Source organism: Carassius carassius, chromosome 4 (genome assembly GCF_963082965.1).
Source record: "Carassius carassius chromosome 4, fCarCar2.1, whole genome shotgun sequence".
In the NCBI taxonomy this organism is placed as follows: Eukaryota; Metazoa; Chordata; class Actinopteri; order Cypriniformes; family Cyprinidae; genus Carassius; species Carassius carassius.
The window spans coordinates 20911088-20930004 of record NC_081758.1 but is presented as its reverse complement, the minus strand read 5'-3'; the positions used below and the strand labels follow the sequence as shown (position 1 = coordinate 20930004).

Below are 18917 nucleotides of genomic sequence, written 5' to 3'. Positions count from 1 at the left end.
TCTGAGAAACATTGGCTGTCATATTATATCTGTAAACATACACAGGAGCAGTTTCCAGTGTAAATGCATAACTAGACCAAGTATGTTTACATTACAACAACAATGCAGAGCTCCATTAGTCATTCTTGTGTATGCTGGTCTCACATGATGAGCTTGTGAGTGCAGCTGTGAAATATGACATGGTCGGACAACTCGCTATTATTAGACCAGTGCTGGTAAGAGTCAGGCGAGATGCTTTAATGACTTGCACAACACATTCACTGGAAGAGCACACATGGATTAATACATACTCAAGTTTGTTCATGCCTCTGGAAAAATGGTTTTACAGCAATTTTCATAAAAAAAAGACTAATGATTATGATCAGTGAGCAGTGATCTTTGAATCTATTCAAAAATCCCATTATGACTGAATGTAAATTACATATCTTAAATAGTGGTAAATAAATATAATTTTGGTGTACAGTAGTGGCATAAGTAACACTTGTGTATTGAAAAAAAAAGTCTGGTCTCATGACATTTTGCAAGCAACGAAAAGATTTACTAGCTCACAGTATTTTTGTTTGTTCCATTTCACAGTTTTTATTCCAAAAACAGTGATTCACTGTCCATTTTAAAGCCTCTGTGTAGGTTGATTAGTATCCAGGGTTTGCCAATTTCTTGCCTATTACATTATACTTTGGATGTATTCTCTTACACTAAACCAATTTCTTTCTCTTTGTGTGTTTAGATCAGATGTAGTAGTGCTGTGCTTCTCTTTGGCCAATCCGAACTCCCTGCGCCATGTCCGTACCATGTGGTTTCCTGAGATTAAGCACTTCTGCCCCCGCACCCCAATCATCCTGGTGGGCTGCCAGCTGGACCTTCGCTATGCTGATCTGGACGCTGTTAACCGGGCTCGCCGGCCTCTGGCCAAGTACAGACCACATCCTATACCCACTAGTATCACTTATTCTGTTGTTAAACTTCAGTATGAAAAGTGTATGCTTTTATATATTTGTAGTCAGTTATGCATTTGCTGCACTTGCCTTTGATGGCTTGTAAATAACTCCTTTAATATATAAAGATTATTTATATTTATATGTTTTTATTTTTAAATGAAAAGATATAGTTGGACCTGTCGAATTGGGACAAAAGTTGTTTCTGCTGTTTTTACAGTTTGTTAAATAATTATTGAAATTTGAAAGAATGAGACTTTTGAATGGTAGTGTATATATTTTGCCTGGCTTTAACAATGCTTCTGGTTCTTATTTACCCTCTCCTCCTAGACCCATCAAACCCACAGACATCCTTCCCCCAGAACGAGGACATGAGGTCGCTAAGGAACTCGGCATTCCATACTACGAAACAAGTATTGTCGCTCAGTTCGGTGTAAAGGATGTGTTTGACAATGCTATCCGTGGTGCACTCATCTCTCGACGCCACCTTCAGTTCTGGAAGTCCCATCTAAAGAGGGTTCAGCATCCCCTACTCCAGGCACCGTTCCTTCCCCCCAGACCACCACGACCTGTGGTGGGCATCCCGGATCCTCCTCCCATGGATGGAGAAGGTCTAGACTCTCTTTTCTGCCAGCCGTTGTGTGCGGATGTCCTGTTTCTACTCCAGGCTGGTGCCACTCGTCTCTTTGCCCATAAGGTGTACCTGGCCACTTCCTGCTCAAAGTTCTATGACCTTTTCACTATGGATCTTGGAGCATTAGGGATGGAGAAGGAGGGTGAAGAGAGCTCAGAGGGGAGCGAGGAAGAAGAGCAGAGCCGAAGAGGAGCCAAAGAACAGGCTGGGCGTACCAAGAGCCTGGACATTGATAAGGAGGGGGAAAGGGGCACCAGGGGTTCAAATAGGCTGCTCATGTTGCAGCAGGGCTCACTGAGGACTTCACAGAGTGATAACGCTCTGCCTGCCAGGGGCCAGTTCTCTTTGGGACCCCTGGGAGCAGGCCGTGCTCTTTTGGGTTGGGGACGTGGTTTCTTGGGGGTGTACCTGGAGATGGTGGATGACCCTGTGACAGGTCGGCCTAGAGTCATGACAGTTGTGTCAATGGATGATCTCATTCAGAAAGGGCCTTTCCAGGTAAGAACAAACTTAAGTGACACAATCTATAGCAATCTGTAGCATGTTTTATAAGAATCTCACTTGATATATCTATGAAATATCTGTCACATTAACGTGTTATCCCTTCTCTCTGCTTTTTCAGGCAGTGCTGCAGTACCTTTATACAGGTCACCTGGATGAGACACGTGGGGACCTGATGCAGGTGGCCACCATCGCTGAGCTTCTGGAGGTCTTTGACTTGCGTATGATGGTGGCCAATGTCCTGAACCGTGAGAGCTTCATGAACCAGGAAATCACCAAAGCCTTCCATGTGCGTCGTGCCAACCGCATCAAAGAGTGCCTGAGCAAGGGCACCTTTGCTGGTATGCAATCTGAAATCAGGGTCAAGCATTACATATTACATATATCTATGTGAAGAAGCATTAATGAAGGAATCTATCTGTCTTGTAATACTGTCATAATCTAAATTCATACTTGATAAGAGTCAACCTAAAACTTTTTTAACAACCAGAACACAATGCTGCATACAAGGAAACTCAGTTCATATCATTTATTACCCTGCTCTCTGGTCTCTCCTTTTACACTTTAAATTGAATCAAGCCTTTTCTCCAATAATAATAACCTTTAACAATCAACTTAAAAGCTGCTGTTGATGAGAGAATGATAAACAATAAATGGACAGTTCTCAATTTTTTTTGACTAATTAACTGTCCTAATGTATAGTGCAGATTCCTCAGGAAGTTCTGGGGTTATTGGGTAGCTAATTCCCATTACTTGTCAGCGTCACATTCTAAAGTTTAAAGAAAGTTTTTTAGTGACACAGCTGACTTGAGTCTCAAGTTCTATTTTCAATTGCAGAATTCAGTGGAATTGGAATAGAATAGTTCAATACTCTAGAACAGTCAGTTTACACAGTTTGTTTTTCCTTTCCTTCATTTAGTCTCTTTGTTTTTTTATTTTTTAAGGAAATACCCAGTGGAGTGTTTTAAAATATCCCTTCATTGCTTTCAGTGAATATTTGCATATTGTGGATGTGTTTGCTTTTCTGTTTTGTGGTTTTCTGTCACTTTCTCCCTGTTGTTGTCATGTCTTGTTGTTGTCACGTGCTGTTTGCATGTTTGTCATAATTAACCTTTTTTCAAAACTCCTGCACTCTCCACTTACACCTGTTTATTTCATTGCATCATCTGCAATTGTCATAATCTCATTACCCAACCATGAAGGTGCTTCTCTCATGTTTGAAAACCAGAACGTTTTTCATCTCCATAGTGGCCTGAAGACTACTTGTACATTCCCTATGGGTATGCAGAAGTTTATGAACCGGATCCTTAGAGATCTATTTGCTTCCCCCATAGAGTTAAAATCTGCATTGAATTTAATAGGTGCTTTTTTGTCATCATGCCTTTCTGATAACCACAGTATACTGCTAAAAAAGACCTATTCAACATCATCAGTTGTTTAACATAATTAGTGAGCGACATTGAACACGTGGAGTCATAAATGTCAGTCTCTAAAGAATTTGCTGCTAAAATATATTCACTCCCTATATGGTCCCAGTCTGGCCCTCCCTTCACATTTTTCTTCTTATCCTTATCCTTATCCTTAGTTAATCTTTCTATTTATTATTGGTCTGTGTGTGTGTGTGTGTGTGTCTGTCTGTCTCTTCGTCTGTCTCTTTGTGTTCGTCCGTCTGCCCCTCTGTAGCTCTGTAGCCTCGACTCTGTGACACACGCCGAGATGTGTGCTCTTTTCCTGGTTTTAGATGTGGTGTTTCGATTGGACGATGGATATCTGCCAGCCCACAAGCCACTGCTCATCTCAAGCTGTGATTGGATGGCAGCCATGTTTCGTGGATTCTTCATGGAGAGCTACACTGAGGAGGTGAGCAAGATCTATCCATCTGTAGCAATGCATATAGCTCCCAAACCAAGCATCTTTCTATTGGCTCTATTCTCTTAGTATCGACTAGGTACCAAAGTTTATAGCAGACTACATTTGACATCAGTAGTCTGTCATTTGGGTTTGACATCATGTTAGAGTTTTTTTTATATTAATATATTTTCCTGGACAAGGTAGATCAGGTAGGTTATTTTTTTCTGTCTGTATTTTTCTTATTTCATTACCATGATAAGCGACGCAGCTGTCTATATACGATCCATTAACTACTGTGTGTTTAAATTTAGATGATTGACATTGGACAATTTTAGCCATTTCAATTTTGTCAAAATGTAAGAAGTGTATTTTGTCTTACTGCACTGACCTTTTTTTAAAGACAAAATGCACTTCTTAAATTTTGACAAAATTGAAATGGCTAAAATTGTCCATTGTCAATAGTGTAGCGATGCATAAGGTAGCTTCCAAACCAAGCATCTTTTTATTGAAGTTTTTGGTAGACTACTTTTTGATTGAAGCTAACTAAAAACTATTCCACATTTCTCAAAGTTTCAAATTAGTCTCCATCACCTTGATCCTTCTTACCCTGGAGCTCTGACAGATCCAACTAAAAAAGTGGCACAGGTAGTTAAAAAGTAGGCCACCTCTTTGACAGCCTGACCCACATTAATGCAGCTGCGACAGGAGACCATCTAATCCATATAGATGAATTTACAGCCGCAAAGTACTAAACAGGGCTCTAAGGGGAGCGCTCCAGGCAGACTGATGCTGAGACGTTAGAGGAGGACCTGTGCCAGCGGGAACACAAGCTGAGATATATCTGCTTTGTGTCTGTGCTCCCATGTTCAAGAGAAGCAAGCTAGAAGGGGTCTAGAAAGATGTATTTGCAGTGATTAAAGTTGTAGACCAAATTAAGGATTTGGTCTAGTATTGACATTATGTAATCTATTTTAATTACCTAAGTTATTTGAATGTATATTAATATATTTCCCCAGACAAGGTAGTTTTTCATTGCCATGTAAGTTGATGTTGCAGTCGATATATCATCCATGAACTACTGTGAACTACTGTGTCTTTAGATTATGCACTTGCTCATACCAAAACACATGCCTTTGTGTGGGTGTTTTGGTGCATTACTTCGTTTGCAGTGACAGGAAGTGTGTTAGACTGGGCACTTCCTCTATTCTTTTCTTCAGCACAGTCATGCTAAAGTGAACAGGAAGTCTTTGTGTGTAAACTTTTAGATTATTGGGCTCTAAGCCCACGATAACCATTCCTCACAGTTTTTGATTAAGTTGCACTTGTGTTCTATGGAATTATTCGAACATATCACTAGTTATGCACCGATCATGATTTTTCATGGCCAATTCCGATACTGATTTTTTTACAAGCAAACTGGCTGATTCCGATACCGATTTCCGATTTTTTTTCTTGACGCAACAAACAAGATAGAAGCAAAGCATACATAAACAAGATGTTTATTTGGTATTTAATAGGTCAAACTGGCTTTTGGCTATTGAAAACAATGACCGTAACCATCTGAAATTAACGGCAGTAACTGCACAGTAAGTAGCCTACATTCAATAGATGGTACAGACCAGTGATGCGCGGGTCAATGTATTAATAACCCGTACCCGACCGACGTTTTAAACTAACCCGCCCGCAACTCGGACCGCAAAATTATTTTAATAAAATATTGTACCCGACCCGCTTCCTGACACGCATTTTTAAAAAGCAGTAAATGCTCTGCTCATCGTAGCATCATTGGGCCATAGGACCGTAGGCAAAACTAACTAGGCAAAAAAAAAATAAAAAACTTAATATATTATAATTTTGTCAAGAATCGTCAGTAAGCTCATAATTTGTACTAAAATAGTCTAGTCTGGCTATGTCTATTTGTAAAAAGAGCGCATTTCTGAATATCCCGATCTGCTCGCTCATTCCGTGGGGTCTCGCTCAACCCAGAATGGCCTGCTGGTTCGAAAATATGCAAGGAGTCATTTCATTGTTTAGTAATAAACTGGTGTTTTCTGTGTCGCTGCTAAGATGAAGTTGACAATGCAGACTCGCCACGCCAGAGAGAAATGCACATTTCATATGGATTACATCATCAGAGAGTAGCCCATTTATTTTGGTTTGAATATTTTCGTTTAAAAGAAGACATTTCAAGCTTTCTGTAATATATAGCCTATATTTCTCAAATCTGAGGCACACGCTGAGTTTAGTTCACATGCAATGCAAGTGATCGTGCCGGCGCCTTATTACATTGTCTCCTAGGATATATATTTGCTTCTTATTTATTAAATACGGGCAACTGATTGATAAAACATTGATCAAAATCAAGATACAATTTATACAAAACGAAAATCTTTTAAAAATAGTTCTCTTTAACAAAACTTAATGAAGTCGTCAAAATCATGTTTTACCAAAAACAGCGACGTTGCTCCCCATGCAGTCTTCTTCGCCGCCTCCATCTCTACGCACGGACTGAGCTCGTGCGTCATCTTCGCACGGGTTATTCAGCCAATAAAGTGTAGGCCTATGTATTTCAAAAATGTGTCTAGTACTATATAAATGACAAAGGTTTAATTGGCATTTTTATTTCAAAGGACCCGACCGACCGAGACCGAGATAAAAATATCATTAAAAATATTTTTGGATGACTCGTAACCGCGGGTGACCGCAGGCACCCGCTCATTTTGGATCAACCCGCGCATCACTGGTACAGACATCAGCATTTAGCTTTTGTTTTTGGATTTGGTTGAAGCTACATAGAACTGGCCTTAAATAAAAACATTAACTGTAACCATGTGAAATTAAAGGCAACAACTGCATAGTTCTACAGTCCAAACAACACAATCAACACACATTCAATAAGATGTTTCTTAATCAGCATTCAGAATTTGTTTTAGTTTTTAAATTTGGCTTAAAATTTAAAAAAGGTCTTTACCAGTGAAACTAAATAAAAGTATGCTTCATAAATAAATTATTCCAAAATGTCAAAATCAAATAATGTTGGTGTGAATAAAACAAAGATGCAAAGTGTTTCATTCATCCAATTAAAAAAAAATAGGGTAATGATTCATATCTATTTTTTTTTTAAGTAAAAAAAAAAATATAGATGTGAATCATTACCCTAAATTTTTTTAATTGGATGAATGAAACACTTTTTTTCAGTGTGCTACAGCAGGTGAATTTTAAATCAAATTATGTCAATTTAATTTTAAGGGAAAGGGGCTCTTATTTGTGTGCCAGTACACCAACGGCTGTTCACTTCCTGCTATCTGTGCCTCAGACATGTAGCTGTGCACTGCCTGTGCTGAACGGTGGCCCGTGTCCTGCACACAGATTTCGAAATACTTCCACACAAATGACATGATAGCAAATGATAACAATATAGTCCGTGCACGCGGGCGCACTTCCGGAAAAATCATCCGGAAAAAGACAAAAAAACGGCTGATTGCTGATGACGTATTTTAAGCAAAAACCGTCCGGTTCCGATTTATGGCCGGTCAACCGGTGCATCCCTACATATCACAGTTTCAAATTTAACTCATGTCTTTTTCATCCAAAACTATTAAGTCGGGTGTCAAAGGTAAGGTTTTGCTGTATTCCTTTCTGAGGCCCATCTCACATAAACAAAACTCTATCCAGGTCTATCCCATGCGCGCTCTCTGATTTCCTTGGGCTACCGGCTGTCAGCTCAAGTTCTAGAAAGACAAGCTCTCTAAGGGCAGGAACTCGGGACCAAGCCAACCAACACCAGAGGTAGAGAGACAACTGGCTGGGTTATCGGTGTCCAGGCCTGCCAGTGAACAGGATCACCATGTATTACATTACAAGCATTACAGGGAGCTAAAAAATAATTATTATAAAATAATCCATCTTTTTGGGTCTACATGTATATAATGCAAGTGGATTGGACCCTCAAAGCTGACACTTCACAAACCACACAGAAAAAAATGCAACGCTAAGTCCATAAGACCCCAACTGATGAATCAGTATCTTCTGAAGCATAACTATAGTTTTGTGTGACACCATGGAAGCACAGAGGATTATCACTACTTGAAGAAATTTAACACTGTGCTTACATCACCCTTCACTAGTATTAGTATTTTTCCCACACACAACTGGGGTCTTATAGTTTACTTTTGTGTTTGTTTTGCGCATTTTGTGTCAACTTTGAGAATCTCTTCCACTTAAATTATATGGACTCAGAGTGACTTATATGGACTAATCATTTTTTGATATTTTGAGTATCCCTTTAATGTCTGTTTTGGTTGACACTGAAATAATGTATATGTTCAATAGTACAGTAACTAATGTTTATGTTCAATAGTACAGTAACTATCTTTGAGGCACTGTCATTACTGTTAAAGGATACTGTTACAGGATAGGGCTGTGCCTTAACACCTCGGATACTCAGATACTTTGTTTGGTTTTGATTATCATGTCTATCGTGCTGAAATTCTGCATTCCCTTTCGAGCATTCACTCTACATTGTGAAGCATTCGCGGTGGGAACGTTTCCCCCTTCCCCCAAAATCCTGAAAACTTTTAGGTTAACGCTAGTACAATAAACTTGCCAATTGTTGTTAATTATGCAAATTAATGCAAATACTGACAAACATGTGGGTCATGAAAAGTACTGGTGGGACTGGTGACAGCACACACATGGTTACAACAGATACATCAAACTCAGGCTAGGGAGCAGTATGTGAGGTGTACCGACTCCAGGCCTTTGGTAAGAGTTTCAGAGCAGGTGCTGCATAAACCGTTTGGAACTGAAAGCAGTGTCCTTAGCCCTGGTCCCTTTTCTGCCACAGCTGGAACAGTGACATGTGCTGATTCGCCCCAACAATATGTCTGTGGTTTCGTACATAAATGGCAGAAGCGACGAGCACTCCAGAGCCTTTTTCAAGCAGACTGCGATTCTTTTATTATTTTGTATTATTTTTATTATTATCTACTCTCCATCAGAGCAGTCATATTCCCGGTCTCCTAAACCACGGAGGGGACATGATTTCGAGCAACGGAATGCCTCTCGGGGAATGAAGGCTGCATCCTAGTTTGATTCGAATGATTTGGGACCACTTCTGGAGGACAAAGGTGGATCTGTTCATGACAAGCTTGAACACACACTGACTGTTGTTCTTTTTGCTGTCTCACTTCCCGCTGATGGGAGACACTCTGACGTCGCACTGACTGAGAGCCAGACTTAATATGTTCCCTCCGGTGAAGATTTTGCCTCTGGTGCTATGCAAAATCAGGGAAGTGAGAGCATCAGTGATCCTCTTTGCCCCTAACTGGCCGGATCAACCCTGGTTTCTGCACCTCAGGGAGATGCTGGTGGCTCCACCTTGGTGAATCCCCCTCTGGAGGGACCTGCTGTCTCAAGCGAATGGCTTGTTATGGCACCAGAGCAAGGACCTGTGGAGCTTTCATGTGACGTTTACGGGATAGTGGATGTTATCATGTCAGCTTATGCAAGCCAGGGTCAGGGAGGCCCTCTCAACATCATAGCCTATACGACGAGGGCTATTGCTTCTTTATTGGCCTGGTCTAAAGGCACATCTATTCGGGATATATGCTTTGCAGACTGCTGGTCCTCACAGAATACTTGATGTTTCTTTTTACAGATTCTGCAAATGGCTTGTTCTGAGACACTGCTTATGATTTATGGGAATTAAAAAAAGGAGCAGGTGGATTTTTATCATTATAGGGGTGGTTGTGTACACACACTGGCAACACACATTTATGTTGAAACAACACATAAAAGTGAATTTTGCATAATAAATGCCCTTTAATGCAAGAAGTTTTAGTGTGTTTTCAGTAGGAATCTCAGTAGGACTTCACTAGGAGAGAGAGATGTGTTGTTGGTTGTCAACTCATAGCAACCAAAAATTGTTGTTTTCAGTGTAGTGACTGGTTGTAGTGAATACTATTTTTAGAATGAGGTTGTGAATAGAGTGAGCCCTTGTTACTGTTTATGCGGCAGTCGGCACAGAAGGTGTTGTATAACCAGATATAAAGTCCTTGCAAGACCTCAGGGTGGCAAATATTTATAAAGTATCATTCAGCTGAGAAAAGCTGATCGTTCACCCATGAGTGGATTTTCAGTCTGTACTCTGAAATGTTTCTTGTGTATAGCTGCACATTATTGTTGCATCAGTTTGTGACTCTTGTGAGTCAAGAGTTGTCCTTGATTGATCTACCACATGTAAGCTTTACTATTCTAGTCCTGTGCAGAAATATCTCTCAAGGTTTTTGAGGTTAGGCAGCATATACTTATTACTGAAGACAACTTTAAAAATCCAAAAGACATCTACACTGCTTCTGTATTTTAATGTTATTTATAGGTCTTTTAATGTTGTATGAAACTCAATGTAAGTACACTTCAGAAAGTCTGTTTTTTCTCTGTTGTTTTGAACATGCTGCTTTTTAAGGAAGGAAGTGTCTGAACATACGAGAGATGCTCAGAATATGATGTTGCTGAAAAGAATTCTGACACCTGAGTGTGATTGGTGCAAGACTGAGCGGAAGCTCAAATGTGAGAAGCTGTCACATTTTCCCTTTGATACAAAGATGAAGTGAAAACTGAGACGATTAAGGTGGAGGCCATGGTTGCGATGTGCATTGCAGTTGTTGTTGAGAAAAAGTATGGTTGCTTTTGATAAGCGACTACAGTACTTCCTCCATAGCACACATTGTCTTGGGTATTGACCCCATTTTCTTCTCATGGTCATTGCATTGGTTTTCTCAGTTCTTCTTCTCAGTATGAAAATTAATAATCATTTTGCAATTTGTTAAAGGTTACATTTAATGGTGCATTCAGTAGTTCTTTATCTAGCATGAGTATTGCTGTCCTTTATATACTTGAAGTACTGATACCTCAGTGGTGTTAGATGCTTCAATGTCATCTATCAACGTGGAGCAGCATGAAAAAGAAAAAGAAGCAAATCAGACACCATTTTCTCCGTCATCTTCTGGCTTCAGAGCTTTTCTGCTTCTTTGGTTGAACAGGTATTGATCCTCCAATAATAAGTTTGTTCCATTGTGATCCCTGCATCATCAAGCAACACTACACTACTTGCATATCTACAGAGACGGTAACCAGTGAGTGTGAGAATTCTCTCTGACATGGCGTGAAATATTGTGAATCACATCATTTCAACATGAGCAAATATATTCAGGGGGCAACCCTTTAGCCATAATGAACAGTCCTATTTACACGGACATTCTGTTAATTGGCTTTGAGAAAGACAGGTGAAGGGCACTGCTAGGCTTCTGAAGTACCGCTGAGTGTCATCTTGTGCCCCCCCCCCCAACCCCCCAATGTATCATCTCTGACCTATAGAATCTGTGTCACCTTGTGGCCCTTGTTCCCACAAACTCCTACTTGTGTGGCAAAAGTCATACATATTTTGTTATGATAGTTTTTGTGGTTTGAAATCAGTTTAACCCATGACTTAATAAGCTAGAAGCAGAAGGTCAGTCCACTTTAGGGTAAGTGGAAATGTCTAGTCATTCCTGAATTGGATGTATGTAATCAATATTATTTGAAGCATTATAAAAATCATGTTACTCATGATGAGCCCCATTTATATTGTGTGATTACCCCTTCACAAGATAAAGACACCAGTGCTAGTGGTTTCTAGGATGCTATAAGCATTCAGCCCTCAAACAGGGTAAAGTTAGAGGCAATTAAATTCACTGTGTCCTGTCCTAATTCACAGAGGAAAAACGGCTTAGTCTGAGCATGGCCACAGCATAAGGAGACGGTTGCCATGGATTGATTTACAGACTCTGTACTTTTCTCTTTGTTTCCCTGCTGAAAGCTCTCCCCTAATTCCTTGGCCATTCCTTGGAACTGAAAGAATAAGCATGCTTTTGTTTGCTCTCTACCCTCCAGCCAAAGCAGAGTCAAAACAACAGCTCTTCTACCTTTAAGCTTGGGTTTATGTGATTTTGGTTATGAATGGTGTTGGATGTGGGCAAATTATGTCATGTGGCCTCCAGGGATCTCCCAGTGTCAAGTATGCTCCTAAATTCACCATAATGGTACAGTGGCGGTAAAATTGCTACTTTCTGCAAAGGATGATAAAAGTGGGTTGTATTTGTGAAATGCACTACTGTTGAAAAGTGTGGGGTCAGTAAGATTTTTTAATGTTTTTGAAAGAAACCTCTTATGTTCACCAAAAAGAAGCTAATATTACGCTGATATAATGAAATATTATTAGAGTTTAAAATATACAAATACAATTTAATGTATTTTCGAATGTAATTTATTTCTGTGATGGCAAAGCTGAATTTTCCGCAGCCATTGCTCCAGTGTCACATGATCCAGAAATAATTTTAATATGCTGATTTGGTGCTCAAGAATCACTTCTTCTAATATCAAAGTTGAAAATAGTTGTGTTGCTTAATAGTTTTGTGAAAAACATGATTATTGTTAAGGATTCTTTGATGAATACAAAGCTAAAAATAGCATTTATTTGAAATATAATTTAATTTGTTTGTCATTTAAATGTCTTTACTGTCAATTTTGATCAATTTAATGTTTCTTTGCTGAATGAAAATGTTACCTAAATAAAACGTACTTCCCCTTACTTTTGAAAGATAATGTGTGCTTGGACTAACATGATATACATCCATTCATTAAAAGCAGAAGAATACAGTATTTTTATTTTGTAAAAAAAAGTTTTATTTCGATGTTATAAACACCATAAATTGGTGAACCAAGTGGTTGTTTTGAATATGTACATAAGTATCCTTCTATGCATACACTGACAAAATATGACATATCGATATATGGGAACTGAGTCTTCCTGAATGTTGTGTATTTGTTCTGTAAAGCATTTTGTGATCACTGTTAGATGATGACAGTCTCTCTTGTAGGCTGGCTTGTTGGCTCTTGTTTATGCAGAGGCCAGGTTTCCCGTAGCGACAAGCCCACAGAGTTATTTTTCCACAGCTTTAAGCTGAAACTGTCAACGATTTCACACAGTGCTTTAATCTCATGAAGGATGAAAGACCCCTTGTGGAGGCCGCTGCCCTCGCCCTTCTATCGCTCTCCCAGGCCCCTTCCTCCACAAGCCTTCCTAGACACATACATCCCTTTCTAACTGCTTCCTTGGCCACTTTGGGTCCTGCCATGTCAACACGAAGGCCTCCTCTAATGGTCAGTGGCCAGGACCATGCAGTTCTCAATAGGGGAGAGCTACTGAGCAGATTGTTTCATCCCTGGATCAATCTGCCTCTCCAGTTTCCATATCCTGGAGATGAGCTATGAATAAACATTTCTCAGCATGGGTTATGAAATCTGTTCACATAAACTTTTCTCAACGTGGGCTTTTGTTATTTACTGTGAACTTGAAGCATTTAGGCTGTTTTTTTGCTAAGCACCATGTCTTTTTCTTTCTCCGTTTCTCTTTTTAGGTCTCTATCCCCAACACCACTTGTGCCTGCATGAGAGGCGTTCTGGAGTTTCTTTACTGTGGTGTGTTAACACCTTGTCCTGAACTGGAGCCAATGGACCTTATAATATTAGCCAACCGCCTCTGTCTTCCTCGCCTTGTAGCTCTAACAGGTAGTTTAATAAAGGCTCTATGTTTACCTGAAGGCAGACTGCATATAATGGCTGAATAATTCTATGGTCAGTCTAGCTGCCATGGACAAAAATGTTGGTTAATATTACAAATGATAGTATTTAAACTCATCAAAGCTACTAGATGTGGCACTGGCCAACAATTTGGAAAAATAAATAAACCAAATAAATATTATCTACAGCTAAACTACAGCATGTTGTATTTGTTAAAATACACCAGTGAAGGTAAGACATTTTTCACTGTTGATGATTTTGTTGTTATGGAGTATTTTGCAAATAGTTAACCATTAAGCTCCATGGCTGACGTATTAACACTCGCTGTATGGTGTTTTGCCATGTTCTACAGAGCAACATGCTGTTGAGGAGCTATTGCAGTTGTCCGTTAAAGGGGTGGACATTGATGGGCATGTGCTGGCCTATCTGGAGATGGCTCAGGTAACATTAATAAAGATGAAGCAAACAAAGCCTTTAATAGAATGCAGAGGACACTCACACCAAGTAATGAAATAGCAATATTACCAATGGAGCACATTACAGAATTACCATTCATTCATAGCCTACTTCATTCTAGTTCAAAGGATGAACAGACTTTTCTTTTCAAATGAGCCTCATTGAGAGAAATCACGCTGTGCCAATTCTGCTTTCTGTCTGCTGTAGTTCCACAATGCCAGACAGCTTTCTGCCTGGTGTCTGCATCACATCTGCACCAACTACAACAGCGTTTGTCGAAAATTCCCTAAAGACATGAAGATGATGTCTCCTGGTAAGGGTTTTTTTTATTCATTTATTTATTTGACTTAAATTATGTATAAATAAAATAAAATCGGCAAGGATGCATTAAATTGATCAGAAGTGACAGTAAATTTATAATGTTACAAAAGATATTTAGTTTAAATTAATGCAGTTCTTTTGAACTTTCTCTGGGGTCCTATAAAATGTATCACAGTTTCCACGAAAAAATATTGACTGATTACAAAGTTGATAGTAATTCTGTTGATAATGATGACATGAATTACATTTGAAAATATATTAAAATAGAAAACGTTTATTTTAAAGTGTTTATTAAAGCGAGAAAATTCCAGTGTATTTCCTTGATCTTGTTATTTGTTCATCCAGAAAACCAGAAACACTTTGAGAAGCATCGCTGGCCCCCTGTGTGGTTCCTGAAGGATGAAGACCGCTACCTCCGTTCTCAAAAAGAGCGAGAGCGTGAGGAGCAGATCTTACGCAAACAGCACACTAAACGGAGCTGGTGTTTCTGGAGACATCCATCCTCTTCAGCACCCCACATTTCCTGAGGGTCTGCCTCCATTCATCCTTTCAACCCTCCTGTACTCCTCATCCTCATCTCAGTCCAGAGGCGTGTAGCCAAGCCTGGGGAGCCCTGTTTCTGTGCATCTGTCCTGACTACTGGAAGCGAGTCCGGGGTCCTCTTTGCTTCTGCGCTTTACCCTTCCCTACCCACGTTGGGCCTTAGTGGACTGCCCATCGCGAGAGCGTCATTAAATGGGAGAAGGTTTGGAGAAAGTCTCAAATCTCTCTCTATCTCAGTGTTACATGTTCTACTTTGCGAATGCAACAGGTCTCGCAGCAGCATCACATAGGGAACAGCATCATTGCAGTGACCTGCTTTCGCCTGTAAAGACTGTTATTATTAAACGAGACCACACACACACACTCACACCAGCACCCCGTCTGAGCGCTGGCGCCCGGGCACACAGATGCTGCATGGTGCTGCTGTGTTGACCTTTTTTCTGTGAGACCTATTTTTGGGAAAACCGTCATGTTCAATGCCTACAAGCTGAAACATAGCTTAGCTTTGAATACAACTAGCAACTAAAATGGCGGCAGGGATATACATGAAAAAAAAATTGTTAGAATAAAGGGGTTATTGCCCCTGCCTTCATGCTCACTAAAAACAGTTGAAAAACAGCTTCCATTGTCCCATATTGGCTCGGAATACCAATTGTGTTGCTTACTGAATAACTGTTTTTCAGATTGCTTTTCCTCTTTCTAAATTTTGCTCATGTGGTAGAACAGAAGGGGTGTGTAGTTCAGGTCTGTCACTCACTTAAAAACTCTAGGACAGCACTAGAGACAGACACACAGACAGACAACACATTCAAACACAAACGCCTTACCAAAATCTGCAGAAACAAAAACTTGACAGCAAGTAAACTATGAAATTAGGGCTATTTTTACCACTGCCAGGAGAGTAATAACAATCACAGCTGTTATATGACATTCTGTCGATTGAGTTTTGTGATTTGACCTTTAGCAAGCTCTTTGACTTGCTTGCCTTTCACTTCCTCCACTGAGGGGCGCCCATGCCTTCTAAGTTTATAGTGCTTAAGTATTAGCTACTCTTTTGTTAGTTGGTCCTGTTGCAGATCTTCACACCCTTGTGAAATGCACTTGTTTTTGTAGCACTTCTTCAGTCTTAGCTATTGGCAAACCAAAAAGTAGGTTGCAATGTTTTTTTATTCCTCCGCCACTCATCTCTGTTATTCCTCTGCTCCTCTACCTCTGCAGTTAGCCAAACTGAGGGAGAAACTATCGATCCACTTCCTGTAGTGTTTGATATGTTGCAATGTGATGCTTCCCTTTGCACTTTACACATGCAGATAAAATCAGTGCTCAGGATTAACTTGCTAAATGTCACAGCGTTCAACCACTCACCCATCATCTCCTTAAGAGGCGGTTTCGGACTTTGAGCACTGCAACAGTTGTGATGTGATCTCACGCTCTGGTGTTATTTGTTTTTTCAACATAGTACAAAGTATTCAACAAATTATTCAAACGAATAATAATAAAATCAAAATGTAAAAATATACAATCTACTGTATATTTATGCAGTGAAATGTAAGACTTCCAGTTCAGCATTTATATGCATATGAATGGAAGTAAATGGAAAGAAAAGTGTAGCGTGACCGCCGCTTTATTCAAGTTCACCTGCTCTGACAATCTTAATAACAAAATATCCCAACATAGGCTGTAAATCAAAAGTGTATCCTTCTATATCAATTGAATAGCTTTCAATTTCAAGCTTTGTACTTTGAAACATTTTTTGTGGTTAAACTGACAGTGATATGCTAACATACCCACTCTCAGCATGGTTCCTCCTTTCAGATGTGCATGCGCTGTGGAGTGTTAGCATTCGTTTGCTTGAGTCTGGTCTTGACTGCCTTCCACCTGAAAACATGAGTGCCTATTTACCATTGTTACACTTTCCCTTCTACATTCAAGTATTTCTCGGTGAAGCATGTTTGTTTTGCCTGTTTCGTGCCTTTTAACAAAAGTGTTTCTAACAGCTACTTTGGAGGTGGATGAGAAATCAGAGACATTTTAAGTTTTCCATGCCACCCTTTTTCTATTTCTGGCTTTCTGATTTCACTTCCTCAAGGCTGCACCCTGCTTTTCGCACCAGACGAGCTGAAATCATCAACAGCTACTAAAATAGACATACAGAGCCCATGTGCTCAGACAGGCCTATCTGCACACAAATAATAAATAAATGCAGAGAGCAGACACTCGTTTGTGTGCTACCGTCTTGACATTCACTTGTAGGTACTTCCAATTAAGATGCTTTATTTATAGGGGCAGACAAATAAATGAATGTTTATAGATGCCACACTATGCCTCAATAAGGCTCAATAATTAGAAAAATATGTAATGTACTGTATGACCTTGCTGTGTATTTGCAGACTGGCTCTGCAATGAATTATGTATTTAATCACAGCTTTCCTCTCTGAGTTAGGCCATTGTGTACCCCAGATGAGTGATTTGTGAACACTACAAACATCAGCATGCTTGTTGGGATGGAATTAGAAAGCGTTGTTGCCGTGGTGAATTCAGGCTTGTTAGCACTTTTTGTTCTTTGATTATTTGCTTTTGCACTTTTATTTTAGATGTGGTTTCTAAACTATGGCTTTTTAAAACATTTTGTAGCATGGAATGGTTTCCTCCATTAAAACGGTGCTCCTTTTTGCCATGCAAATTTTGTGTTTACATGAAAAAAAAATCCCTATTACTTACTATAAGACTTTTATGTTGGCAGCTCAAATTTAATCGAATATGCCTTCATTAACTTCAAGGACATGTGATCCATGTTTTTCTGTAGAAATTAGGTAGTTTCGTAGATTTCAAATAAACAGTATTAGAAATGTCCATTAGTCCTTAAAAGGATTGTTCACCCCAAATACAAATTCTGTCATTTGCTCTCCCGCATTGTGTTTGAAACGTGTATGAATTTATTTCTTTTGCGGGACACCAAAGGAGTTATTTTGAAAAATGCTTTAAGTGTTTAGTCTAGATAATTGAAGTCGATGGCATCCAACTCAACTTTATTGCATGGAAAAAAACATTCTTCAGAATATCTTTTTTTTCATGTTCCACAGAAGTAAAAAAGGTCATATAAGTTTTAAAATGTGAGTATATGATAGAATGTTCATATTTGCATGAACGATTCATTTAAAGTCAGAGGCAGTGAGTAACAACACAAAAGATCCCTGCTAACAGTATAACTGCTAAATATGCACTTTACCTTAAAATTGGATACAAATTATATTTTTTGAGGATTTTCTTTCAATTTAACAGTAGTCTTTAGCAACCAACTGTAAAGTATTTATCACTGCACGTTTGCAGGTAAGATGTGCATGGGAATGGTCTAAGCTCTAACGCATATGTAATTATGAATAACAGTAGCTTTCATTACTAAGGAATTATCATGCACTTTCGTCACATTGTTGGAAAAAATGCAAAAATCTGCCCTAAGTTCAAAAAGTTAATCCAAAACCCTTACATATACTTAATGTTATTCTAAATGTTTATCATATTCATTATTAATGACACATTGTGGTTGTAGTTCTGTTTATTTAATAACAGTACAGCATTAGAAACCCAGTCTAAGAACTGGGAGAGCACTTGAGAATTGCGGTCTATTGTTGTGTTACTGTGCCTTTAATCTCTTCTCACTGAAGAGAGGTCACTGCCTTTAGTTTTGATCAAGGTAATTGTAGTGCTTTAATTAACAAACACACATTACACCACACACTTCAGCTGACAGCCAGCAGACCACTGTATTGCTCTTTCTGCATGCACGTGGACAGCATGTACAACCCGAATTCCGGAAAAGTTGGGACGTTTTTTAAATTTTAATAAAGTGAAAACTAAAGGAATTTCAAATCACATGAGCCAATATTTTATTCACAATAGAACATAGATAACGTAGCAAATGTTTAAACTGAGAAATTTTACTCTTTTATCCACTTAATTAGCTCATTTAAAATTTAATGCCTGCTACAGGTCTCAAAAAAGTTGGCACGGGGGCAACAAATGACTAAATAAGCAAGCAGTTTTGAAAAGATTCA

At 39.2% G+C, this 18917-nt stretch overlaps 1 protein-coding gene across 1 annotated transcript in view; it reads left to right on the top strand.

The window, feature by feature from the left end:
• The window catches only part of LOC132139467 (rho-related BTB domain-containing protein 1-like), a 30087-nt gene extending 13765 nt beyond the window's left edge, over positions 1 to 16322 (top strand). The window contains exons 4-11 of the mRNA XM_059547825.1: positions 728 to 913; positions 1266 to 2067; positions 2192 to 2411; positions 3812 to 3930; positions 13380 to 13530; positions 13895 to 13983; positions 14206 to 14311; positions 14665 to 16322. Coding sequence (XP_059403808.1) covers positions 728 to 913; positions 1266 to 2067; positions 2192 to 2411; positions 3812 to 3930; positions 13380 to 13530; positions 13895 to 13983; positions 14206 to 14311; positions 14665 to 14846 — 1855 coding nt within the window. The 3' untranslated portion in view covers positions 14847 to 16322. The remainder of the gene's footprint in view (positions 1 to 727; positions 914 to 1265; positions 2068 to 2191; positions 2412 to 3811; positions 3931 to 13379; positions 13531 to 13894; positions 13984 to 14205; positions 14312 to 14664) is intronic.
• Positions 16323 to 18917: the final 2595 nt, after the last annotated feature.